At 39.7% G+C, this 12,765-nt stretch overlaps 1 protein-coding gene across 3 annotated transcripts; it reads right to left on the bottom strand.

The window, feature by feature from the left end:
- Nucleotides 1-4,509: 4,509 nt before the first annotated feature.
- Nucleotides 4,510-10,647, bottom strand: LOC143764414 (nicotinamide N-methyltransferase-like). Of its 3 annotated transcripts, none has more exons than XM_077249944.1 (4): nt 10,499-10,647; nt 9,364-9,558; nt 6,005-6,212; nt 4,510-5,741 (listed from the first exon to the last, which is right to left on the bottom strand). In XM_077249944.1, exons 2-4 carry the CDS (start codon nt 9,512-9,514, stop codon nt 5,312-5,314), a joined length of 789 nt encoding a protein of 262 aa, XP_077106059.1. In that variant the 5' UTR covers nt 9,515-9,558; nt 10,499-10,647; the 3' UTR covers nt 4,510-5,311. The 3 variants fall into 3 exon arrangements, with proteins under 3 accessions (XP_077106059.1, XP_077106061.1, XP_077106062.1); XM_077249946.1 differs by having other exon boundaries at nt 10,266-10,502; XM_077249947.1 differs by lacking the exon at nt 10,499-10,647 and adding an exon at nt 10,425-10,443.
- Between the last annotated feature and the right edge of the window lie 2,118 nt (nt 10,648-12,765).

Raw genomic sequence — 12,765 nt, 5'->3', positions numbered from 1 at the left:
CAGTCAGTGAGATACTTTGGTGGTACAGTTGCTGTGGAAAATGGCAAGTGAAAGCTTTTGCAGAACTGTTTCATAGGCTAAGTTAATGAACTGGAGGCACAAGTGTAGAATGTACAGACTAGTTGAGTTTTATTTCTCACCTGGTGTGCTGGATCCTCAAGGCATTTGGTCCAGGTTTGCAGTTCTAAGCAGCATAGACGGATGACATTGGTGCAGCGGGGAGATCCAGAAGGAACAACGGAAGCTGTTGTGGCAGAACGGCTACAGGAGGAGCATCCAGAAGTCACAGGGTCCAATGAAGAGTAGTTGAGATTACAAAAATGGGCGTAGCAGAATTGAAATCCTCAAGGATACAGAGGAGACTCATAAATGAGAAACCATTGCACAATTATATGGTTGGATTGATATATCACAGACCACATTGTAGAGCTGAAAGCAGTATTGCACAATTGACTTTGTGATACAAAAGAGCTTAGTTTGTCACAGAGTCCAATGCAGAGCTGCCAGCAGTAAAGCAGAGTTGCCCAGCGATATAGTAGAGATGGGTTTATCACAAAGTCCAAAGCAGAGCTAGTCAGTATTGTGTAGCTAGTCACAAAGTCCACAGGAGACTGTCCACATCAGCGGCAGGGATACCAACTACATGAATACTCAGGCAGTGTTCTGCCTCCTACACCAGCCTGTGAGGCCTAGAAGTGTGATCTCACAGTACAGTGCAAGGTGCCATGGTAGCCCGATGTGCAGATGGAGCAGGAGGAGTATGCCGAGTACAACACTAGAGAAAAGACAAGTGAGTAACACTGAGGTTGGTAACAGATGTCAGGCAAGAGCAGACTGTGCCATCATGGAGAAAAAAAGGAGAAGCCAGGACCGGGTAATGGAAGTCGGGCACAACAGGAATACAATACCATGATGTATAGTTGAATTGTGACAAGCCAGAGGTCTAAACTGGTGAAGTCACTCACATGAAAACGGGTTAAACCATAACACCTGGCACAAAGGCCAGATTTTAAATAGTGATTAGGAGCAGTTTTTTTGCCCATCAGCTCTTTACACCCACACATGCATGATCTGGCAATCCTACCCATCATGAGCTTCATTCCTGACAGTGACTGGAGAAGAGAAGACAAAGACATGACATGGTTGTATGGCATTGGCAAGTCTTGGTCTTCTCTTATCAACCACCATTGGGACTGAAGCTCATGGTCGGTAGGAATGACAGTAGAAGTAACATGTTGAGAAGAGAAAGACAGGATATTACCAGCCATGTAAGTTTATAACAGAACCAAATTTAGTAGTTTCTTCTACACTAAAACTTTATTCATTGAGTTATGGTTCCGATAGACTGAATCTATGCAGGAACTATAACTTTAGATTGGCCATCAATGTTTGAGGAGTAGTGGTCTGACCCATGGTGTTCAATAAAATAAGAGGACGAGCTGCACATCAGTCAGCGCAACATCCTCCTCATCCTTTATATTTACACAGAGGCTCATCTGTAAAAAAAAGCAAAACCTGTTATATTAACACATGGTTGCAAATTGCGAATGATTAGATAAGAATTTGGCAAAGTGTCTTGGCAAATAAATGAGCTTTATGTGTCCATTCAAGGAAGAAAAGGATGTAGGCAGTCACAAATGCTGAAATGTGTGTTCATTTGTGCTGAGTCATCATTATAAACTTATAATAATTTAACCCAATAATTATGGATGCAACGGAGCTAAGATTAAATTACATATCTAAAATATTTCTAGTAAAATATCAAAAGGGATTCTCAAGACTATATTTAATGGAGACAAGCTATCTTAATCATTCGTGAAATCTGACATCAAAGTCCCAGGTTCAAGTCCCACATAAGACAAAGTCCTCAAGGAGTTTGTATGTTCTCTCCAGTTTCCTCCAGGTTCTCCGGTTTCCTCCAAAACTCCAAAGACATACGAGTAGGGAACCTAGATTGTGAGCCCCAAGGGGAATAGTGATTATAATGTCTGTAAAGCGTTGCGGAATATGATAGCGCTATATAAGTGAGTAAAATAAATAAATACATTTGGCAAAATCGGATAAAGATTATCGAACGTTATGAATTTGTTACTGCAAGATTAAATTAATCTACCTATATTTATACAATATACATACACGAGTCACTCATAGCATTAAAATCAGCTGGCTGATATTGGGAACATCCCCTTGTGCTGCTAAAACAGTTCTGAGCTGTCAAGGCATGGACTCGATAAGGCTTCTGAAGGTGTCCTAAAGTATTTGCCACCATTGCAGTGGGAGCTGATCCTTTAATCCTGCAAAATTTGGAGACATTCATCACCTCGAATCTTTTGTCATGTTCTTTTAAGTGTTATTCACAGCAATTTAAGGTAAGATGAAAACTTGCAGATCGGTGGTGTTTCAGCTGCCTGTTCTCAGAACCGGTGGAGGTCCGGATGCAGGGAAAGGTGATAACTTTAAATGTTGGGAATAACCCTTTATATTATTCATGCAGTGTGGTAGAGCCGGTATTGTGCTGAAAAAGGAAATGCTGCTGGCATGACTGGGTGCACTTGGTCTTTAAGATATGCTGTTCTTGCTAAAGTAATACAATATTCATCTTTACTTATATGCACCAACTAGAGATGAGCGAGTCGATTTGATGTGAATTGAACTTGTATAACTCGGTGAATTTAAACAACTTGTGGTTCACTTCACGGGAATACCTACTATTTTACACATTGCGGAATATTCATCCATCAGAAAAGTATTATATGACCTTGGTGCAATCCAGCAAATCACAGCCTATATAAAAGCCAAGGCAGGGAATGCAGAAGCCATAATGTGGTGGATCTGGATAGTGAGATGACGTCACAGCTCACCACTTAGCTCATCCACAGAGATATTAAGAGAAAGCCATAAAACACTAAATAAATTGTACAAATAGTGCACATTCATGAAACAGATTAGACTGTGAGGAAAAGAGCATCATACATGTGGTTTGTTTGGAACAAATTTGACTGATATTAGAGAACCACAAGATGAAGAGAACCTGTCAGCAGGATTTTGAAAAATAAACACATGGCCATATTGGCACTGTGATACTGATAAAAATGATACCTGTGCTGATGAAATCCGTTTTGTGATTTTTGTGTTAAGTTTTCTTGTAATGATATTTCGTTGCATCGGGACGGGACTCTGGGTAGGGTCTTTTCTTCCTGCCCTTTTGAATAACAGGACACTGATCCATCAGTGATCTGCGTCCAATTTCAAATCTCATGACAGCTCAATCATTTTTATGGTGTCCAATAAAACAACAGGTCTTCAAGATAATGGCCCCATATGCGGCACATGCTCAGTCGCATCTACAAGTCATATTGCTCCCGTGCTGGTCGTCTGCACACATACGCAGTTTGAAAACTCAGAGCCATGACTTGTAGATGCGAGTGGAGAATAATGGCTTCCTGGTCACTTCAGGTCTGATTCTTCTCTCATCTTTGGCAGTTAATGTGCATCTTTTTTCTCAACAGCTTTTTGTGACTCTGTTGAATATTTGCAGCAAAATTTTGATTGTTCTGTGATCGCGCCTCAATATCATAGCATCCCTCTGTAAGACTTTTTACAATTTTTGACTTTTCAAAGTCAGTCAAATCTCCTTTTTGGCCCATTTTGCCTGAGGAAAACAAGGTACCTAATAATTCTGCACACCCCGATTAAGGGCATGGTATCCTTACCCCCTCATTACACAAATATACATCACCTGATCAGCTTCATCCAAGAAGCATCCAAGTGTATACAGCACGGAGTTGGAAAATCTGCATAAGCATGATGATATACTTAAAGAAGCACTCCTCCTCCTCGCATCAAAGTTTTTATCCTCTTAATATATTGCAGTCATCATATTATATAGAACTGTGTACTTACAATTGCTCATTTTTCTTTCTACCCAACTAATTCCTCTCTTTTCTCTATGTAGATACAGGAAGTCTCTCGTCCTGCATTTATCATTCCCCTCTTCAACTCCTGATCCAGCTGCTCCCTCTTCCTCCTGCCGGGGACTTTTGCAGTGATGACTCATGCAGGGAAAATTGACCTCCTGTTTCTACATAGAGCTTAGAAGGATTCAGCTAGTCAGTTTTTAATTATGTGATGTCATAGAACTAATGGAAAAAAGAAGAATAAGCTGGGCAGAAAGTCAAAATGAGCAATCGTAAGTACACAGTGCTATACAATATGATGACTGGGATATATTAAAAAAAAAAAAAGATTTTGATGGAAGGAGGGCTTCTTTAGAATACTGCATTATAATTCTGAAAAACATTTAATGTCCCAAACTCATACCAGATTTTAAATGATCTCATAGTACAATCCTCCAATAATGTAAAGGCCATCAATAGTCTGAACCCGGAAAACCATATGGCATATTCTAATGATTCTGATGATATTGTTCCAAAATATTCTTGACATTTTCTTGAAATTAAGAAAAAATAATAGGTTCAATCTTCAGAAAATATTGAGGACAAAACATGATGTGTTTCAAATCTAAAGTTTATTGTTTGTATTAAGCATTTTTTACATATTAACATACAGAGGTGTAAAGTTTAGTAGCCAGTCAGTTGACCCCACGTTGCGTTCCTCATTCAATTACGTATTATACACATTAAACTTATACTCCTAAAAGATTCAACTAAATAAGCAAAATGTAATATAGTTGTATTTCTTTTAGAGAAAAAATCATCTGAGGAGCTCAAAATAATAATTCAATACATTCACCAATGTGTCAAATCTACTCACCATTTTCCATCCAAATTTGCATTTTTTTTAGCTCCCCAAATATTCTGATGCTTTCACATAAGAATTCCTCTATTAATAGTGTTGGCGAGTGGGATACTGTTGAGTAACATGATTTAAGTCCGGCAGCTACGTCAGTAGTCCATAGCCACCGAATCAGAGCCCTCCTCCTATTTGCCATCATCTAGACTCCACTTTTGACTAGTTGGTAAGGTGCGATGTCATAGTTGCAGCTCGAGGTGGACATGATGTCATTCTTGACCAATTAAGAAAATTCAGAGCCGGAGCTGATAGCAGGTAGGAGGCTTTGGTCCTGTGGCCATCAGACTAGTTATATGTTTGCTAGACCATTGTCCTTCGAATCTAAACTCTAAAATGGAGAAATGTCCTAGTTTGGTTTTGTTATTTGGCAAACTCAACCTATCCCAAAATCTCATAACATAACTACTTGTATATATCATCATAATTACAAGCTGAAGCAGGCAGATATACCATGTATAGTAGCATTTCTCAAAAAAAATGGTGCCTGAAAAATTTGGCGCTATTCTAATTTACGGGCAAGAATGAAATAGTTAGTTTGGTAATCTGTAACCTCCATCGTTGATTTATCCATACGTGGAGTATACACTGCTTTTTCGATTTCATAACCGGCTTCTTTGAAGGCCGCTTCCAGTTCCTCCTTTTTTGTGCACATTGCACTGAAATATGTTTTACCAACATAATAATAAGTTGAATTCAGCGCACTTATAAGTACAATGTGACCTCTGGGTTTTATCAAGTCTTTGAAATTTTTCAGAACTTCACAGAATGACTTTATATCTTTACACGCGGCTTCAAGGCAAAGACAAGACAGGAGACAATCCACTGGTGGCACAACGACAGGGTCATAAGGGTTCCTTTTCAAAGCGTCACATTTCAGGACTTCTTTCACTTTACTGCGGAGTTTTTCTGCCTTTTTCTCATAATCCTCCCTTCAAGTATAAAAAAAATGCTATAACATGGTATTTGTAAGCTGATGAAATGGTAATTGATACCTGAGAAAAAAGTTTTTTTTAGTGAAGAAAAAAATATATATTACCAATGAAAAATCATTCCAAAGTGTAACTAGGTGTCTCCTTCCTGTCTTACATGTTGTACAACGCCTGTTGCAAAGTGTAATCCAGAGAAGCCGAAACTGGTATTTCTATTTGTGTTATGTATTAAGGTGGTGTAATCGTTAAAAAAGAATTATTACCTATTTCCTTCCAGCTCACAAACAAATTTGATGATGTGAGTCCAGTCAAATGCATCCGGATCCTTCTTCAACCATTTTTGGATTTCAGCACGATTTTGCTCAAGAAAATCCGAGACGATGATTTTATCAAACACTTCACAAGCCGAAAGGAGTTGATAAATGGTGGGTCCAGTGCCAAAATCAAGCAGGGTGCCTCCTCTAACGCCACCTGAAAAGATAATACAACATTTACAATGTCAGGTTAGGAAGAAACAATATTAGTAGAGGAGAGAGAATAAATTTGAAAGGAATTGAATTGTATACAAATTTTTCAAAAATCCGCATTCGCCAAAATTAAAATTTATTTTTTTTGTAATTTACTTCTGCATGGATTTATCAAAATGTTGGCCACTGGCTGCCATTTTCTTGAACTGCAAAAACCTATGAAAATGAAAAAGTTCAAAACAAAACAAATTATTGTACTCACTTTATTGCTCACCTCTTCGGCTCATCCGTTCCTCACCATCACGCCTCCGGTTTCTGTCACATCTTTACATCTCCGCTGCTCCTGCTGAAATCCCTGACCTCTCACTCTAAGCATATGCCATGACATCATGATGCTGTCACCTCTTGCATTTATGCAGAACTCTCCCTGGCATAGTCAAACCCGGAAGTCCCAGCCCAACCTGAAGGATGCGGGGATTTCAGCACGAGCGGGGGTCATCTGAAGATCGGATGAGGACCGGATCATTGACGATGAGGAGAGAAGAGGAGCAGCCAAAGCAGTGAAGTGAGTATAAGGATTTTTTTATTTTTTACATATTACATTTATTATGCTCTGGGGTCTTAATAAACCCCAGAGAATATAATAAGAGACACTAAATTTAGAGACTTTGAATCCTTGCATATTTCATCATCTCTAATGGTAGTCAGTTTATTACGAACAGCAGAAATTTTTGTAAATTTGGCTAATAAACCTGATTTGTAACTGAAGGTTGAATAATTTTTTTTGCAAATATAACTTATAAATTGTACAGATTCTTCCTCTTGAATTTCAATGAACAAACAGAGTCCAAAGAAAAAGGTCTTCCAAGTGTAATTTGGAAGAACATCTGGTCTGGTGGAGACCTGAGCTGAACTCTGTTGAACACTTTTAGGAGGTACCGGAAGGTTGATTTTGTGCCTTTTTGCGCAACTTGAGTGCTCAATCATATTATTACACATGTAAGCTGAATGCACAAGAATCCCTTACGGCTTAATGCAAAGTCTAGTTGAAAGTTTGCCAAAAAGAGAAGAGAATTTTTTAACAGCAATGAAGAACCGACACCACATTGATAACCATGGTCTTAGAAAGAATGTGAATGTTACAACGAGCACAAATGGTTGTAATATACAGATGCCCATATAATCTAGTCCATGTAATATATAAAGACACTTTTTACAGTGTATATTGTTCAGTATACATCACAACTTTTGCAAATAGGTAAATGTGACATTTACTATATGGAGAATACTCCGTGAATACTTTTCTCAATTTTTTTGGGACACAAGTATTTACATTGATTTTTCTGGCTAACATGATACCACAATATTATTTTGTATTGTACACTAAATGGAGAAAAGTATTGGGACACGTCTTAATCATTGCGTTCAGGTTTTTCATTCAGTCCCATTACCACAGGTGTTAAACATGCAGCTCCATTTTCACCGGTGTTTAACATCCATCCCCTCACCCCCGTGTATAACTTCCATCCCCTCACCCACAGTGTATAACTTCCGGCCCCAGTGTATAACATTCGGCCCCTCGCCCCAGTGTATAACTTCCATCCTCTCGCCCCCCCAGTGTACAACATTCAGCCCCTTGCGCCCAGTGTAACATCCGTCCCCTCAACCCCAGTGTATAACTTCAGGCCCCTGCCCCCCAGTGTATAATATCCGGCCCCTCTCCCCCAATGTATAACATCTGTCCTCTTGCCCCCAGTGTATATAACTTCTGGGCCCCTCACCCCCAGTGTATAACTTCTGGCCCTTTGCCCCCCATTGTATAACATCCAGCCCCCAGTGTATAACATCCGGCCCCATTGACCACAGTATATAACATCTGGCACCTCACCCCCAGTATAAAACTTCCGGCCTCTCACCCCCAGTGTATAACATCTGGCCCTCGTTACTCTGGTTTATAACTTCCGGCTCTTCGCCCCCAGTGTATAACATCCGGCCCCTCTCTCCCAATGTATAACATCCATCCCCTGCCCCCAGTGTATAACTTCCAGCCTCTCGCCCCCAGTGTATAATATCCCTATCCTCGCCCCAATGTATAACATCCAAGCCCCATTGCCCACAGTATATAACATCTGGCACCTCACCCCCTGTATAAAACATCTGACCTCTCACCCCCAGTGTATAACATCCAGCCCCTCGCTCCTCTGATTTATAACTTCTGGCCCCTCGCCCCCAGTGTATAACATCCGGCAGCTCGCACCCCAGTGTATAACATCTGGCCCCCTCAACCCCGATGTAAAACATCCAGCCCCTTGCTCCTCGGGGTATAACATCCGGCCCTCATCCCCCCTGATGTATAATCTCTGGCTGGCAGTATATAACCTCCAGCCCCCACCATGGTACATGCCCTTACAGAACGGTTGGTGGTGCAGAGTCCACTGATACCAGCAATTTCCTGTAATAGGAGCCACTGATATTAAAGAGAAGTGGAAGGAACTGCAGCAACTCAGCCATGAAGTGGAGATCCCATAACGTTACAGAGCGGGGGGGGGGGGGGGCAAGTGCTAAGGAGCAGAGGGAAGGAAAGTCACCATTGCTCTGCTGACTCCATGACTGCAGAGTCCAGACCTCCTCTGCTATTAATATCAGCACAAACATTGCTCCCCGCCAGAAGCTTCGTGGCCGAGCAGCTGCATGCAGCCATACATCACCAAGCACAATGCCGCGCATAAGATGGAGTGGTGTAAAGTCGTTACCACTGGACTCTGGAGGAGACGTGTCCTGTGCAGTGACAGATCGCACTTCTCTATCTGGATGATGTGGCAAAAGTTACAGTAGGCACCTCCAAAATCTTGTAAAAAATCTGCAGAGGATCTGACTCTATATTAATGTCTATTGATGTAGAATGGGAGGTTATAAAGCTCTCATTAGTGTAATATGGAGGGGGCACATACTTTTGTCCTATAGCATATGTATTTGCGAGTGCCAATGGAACTAGAAAGTTTAACAGAGACTAACTACTGATGCTGCGGTCAGAAAATACTTCAGTAAACCAAATAATTGTAGCATAATTACAATATAAATGATGGAATTGAAGCTTATTAATTAATTAAAATGAACACATGTAATTATAAAATACATTTGAATTAATTATTTACCTATTGTGAAAGTTTCATGTAGATTTCGCATAACAAAATCTGTCCATTCTCCAATCATCATTCCTGACCCTGCGGCGTAGTACGTCTCGAAGTAATCTTTGGAGTTAAATTCATCAATGTAGGTTTGCGGAGAGCTAAAAAGGGCGGCCATGGTGATCTGTCCTCAGATTCTCTGTAGATGCTTCAGAAATTTACCTGATTGTAAAATACGATACTAACCCTTTATCACCAACAAATCATTTGTGCATGCAGTATATTTTAGCATTAGAAAAACATTGCCACCGAAGAGCATCCTTTAATCTCTGGCAAGTTCACACGTTGCATTTTCCTAGGTAAAAACGGGTGGGTAAAAAAAAGCATGTAAAAAAAATCACTATATGTGAACAAGCCCAAATAATTGATATGCTGTGTATTCAATAAATTGCAAAACAAAATGAATAGCAGTGTGTTTATGAGATTTTAGAAATTTCATTCACTTTGCTGAAACGTAAAAGTGCAGCGATATTGCCACAAAGAAAAAAGAAAAGCAAAGAAAACATTATGCAAAAATACCATATGTGAACATACCCTTTTTTAAGTTCTATTTTCTCAGGTTTATACAAATATAGCTATTTGGCAATTTATTTTTCTAGTGTTAAATAACCCCTTTAACCTCTTCCAGCCATGGTAAATTTTTGCCATAACTACTGTAATATGTAGTTTTAAATTACACCATTCCAACTTCCATATAAAGTCCCCTACCCCAAAAAAAAATCACAGGAAAAACCCTCTAGTCACTATAGGATGGTGAAAAAATTAATTTACACCTTTGATGGCAAAATTTGATTTATACAACATTAATTAGGTGCTTAATTAATGAACCCTCTTCAGTGCTGCAGAAAGGCATGAAGGTGAATCCTCACCACTAGTCTATGTCTCTGGGAGTTGATTCGGTCTCCACCTGGGTGGTCCAGAACCATCACAATTCTACAAAAAAATTGACTCAGGGATCAGAAGAAAAACCTACACGGTTTGAGCTTGCACCACTCCCCTTATCGAGTAGTAAATACTTATAAACGCACTTAGACAATAAAAAAGTTTCTACTGGAAGCCCTTGTGCGCTCTGGAGCTTCTGTAATGTCTCAGTGTCTCTTACCTCTGCTCCTCTGCGTTCTCTGCGTAGGAATAACTGCAAACTTTTCGACTTTGCCTTGTGATTGTAAAGTTTTCATTTGTCTTTTCTGATGCAGTGACTCCAACGCACACGTTATGCAATAAATTATTTGGCTTCTAGCATTTACAATTGGAACATTTCATCAATAAAACTGTCAGAGTTCAAACAACACGTGATTCTAAAACTGAATCCAAGTCTTATATTATTGCTGATTTTGGCACTGATTTTATAGAAAGAATTCGATAACTACAAATTGAAGAAAGTTCACTATGAGTTCTAGTATAGGAGTCATAGGAATAATTCAAAGCCCCGAGCCCATTGTTGCCATTACTAAAGCTCTTCTGCACCCCCTATAATTGTAGATATTTACTCACTTTTACCTTATTTTTGTGATGGGGACTTGAGTCATGATGCAAATTTTCTTATTATGATGTGGATGTGCAATGGATTTTAACCATTTTACATGGCAAAGGGCGAAGTTCAAAGCAAAATTAAAGGTGAATTTTTCCCTCAAATTTTTTTGCAATAACTTAAAGGAAACCTGACAGCGGAAATCTGCAGACCGATCCGCGGGAAGTATGTATCAGACATTGACTGCATGATTTCAGTCATGTATGTTTGACTCTGAAATGTTGCGGAATTTTAAAGAAAAACAAACTTTAAAAAAGTTGGAAAAGCGGGTCCTGATAGCTTTGCCACACTCTGTGGCAATAACTGACAGGTCGCTCCCTATACATGCACTCAGGGAGAGACCTCTCACTCAAAGACAGCTGGTACAGCTTGGTCCCTGGAGGTTTTTAGCTTATGTTTTACATGCATAGATGTCTGAAATCATACAGCCAGTTTCTGACAGATGCTGCCAGAGGATCGGGTTGTTCTTGGTCTCATTGTTGGGATGCCACTTGGTTGCCTAAATTTCTGGTTTACTAAACTGACCCCATGATAATGACATATATGCTGTTATATTCAGTGCAATGTGTTTTACTAGGCCGTATCTTTATATGTTTGCTGTGACAACTATTCAACAGATCCAAGGACAAATAGTATATGTGATGTACGTGTGAATCAATTTGTTTTGTGGGAGACGCTCCCATTGTACAAAATGCCCAGAGTGCCAGTTAGCAACAGGAGTGAAGTTTTAAAGTGGTTAATGCAAAGTATAAAAAGTTAGCACACTGAGCTGCTCTGTGAAATGCTGAGTATTTGGAAGTACATAATTATTACCATTAGCATGTTATCCCACCTTCCTGGATGTGTACAGAGAGCTACATTCTCCGGTGTAGGTTTCCCAAAGAGAGATACAAGAAGTATCGTTTCTCCTTGCGGAGAGAGATACAAAGACGAGAAGCCAAGCACATTTAATAGAAGACAGCCAAGCAGAAAATGTCTGCAAGGTACAAAGCTAGGAAATAGGTAGTGAGTGACACTTGACAAAGGATTTGCCAAACCATGGACTTATTAGGGCTTAAAAGAAGCATGTTAGAAATGTCAGTCTGCTCTGCAGTAGTTGTTGTTTTTCCCAGGTGGAAGAGATTAACCCAAGTGAATGAGAGGGGCACTATTACAGAACCCTTTAGGACAAGGATTGCCACCAGTGAAGCTAGAGAGACTTATGTCTGTGAGTGGTGAATGAAGAGCGTGTACACTGATAGCATGAAGTTTGCAGCTGCTGAGAGAACACAGTTTTTTTTTTTCTGACTGTGTTGCTTGCCACAAAAGTAGTGTTGGAATGCTAAGTTTGAGTGTGAAGAGAAGTTCCACAACAGACATTCTGAGGTACATATCTGTGGATGAGTAACTGTGACATTGCTGCCAAGATATATGACCATGAGAAGGGGATGTGACCAGCAATATGTATATGTGCTGTGCAGTGTTGTGAAAAAAAAGCATTTCTAAGTGAAGGATGAGCTGCTGAGGTGTTTGTCAGCAGACTATCATAAGCACAAGCAAAGTGTCACCAATGTTAGATCATTATTGTATACTAACCACCTAACAATGTTCAAGCCTGTTGCTTTTTAATGAGATTCTCTAACCATCAATCATTTTACCTTCCAGTGAGTAAAAACATTTGAAATGCTGCTGGAATCATCTGTATTTCTTTTGCCATTACAAAGTTGGGAAAAAGTTGGGAAACCACCATGTCCATCAAGAAATACAACAGAGAAACAAAGAAAGTCCAAAATAAAACGTAACCAATTTTATTCAGCACATACATTAAAACACCGCTGTAAACACACAGATACAATGAA

Source organism: Ranitomeya variabilis, chromosome 4 (assembly GCF_051348905.1).
Source record: "Ranitomeya variabilis isolate aRanVar5 chromosome 4, aRanVar5.hap1, whole genome shotgun sequence".
Taxonomy (NCBI): Eukaryota; Metazoa; Chordata; class Amphibia; order Anura; family Dendrobatidae; genus Ranitomeya; species Ranitomeya variabilis.
The sequence above is the reverse complement of the archived record's forward strand: the minus strand, read 5'-3'. Positions and strand labels throughout refer to the sequence as shown.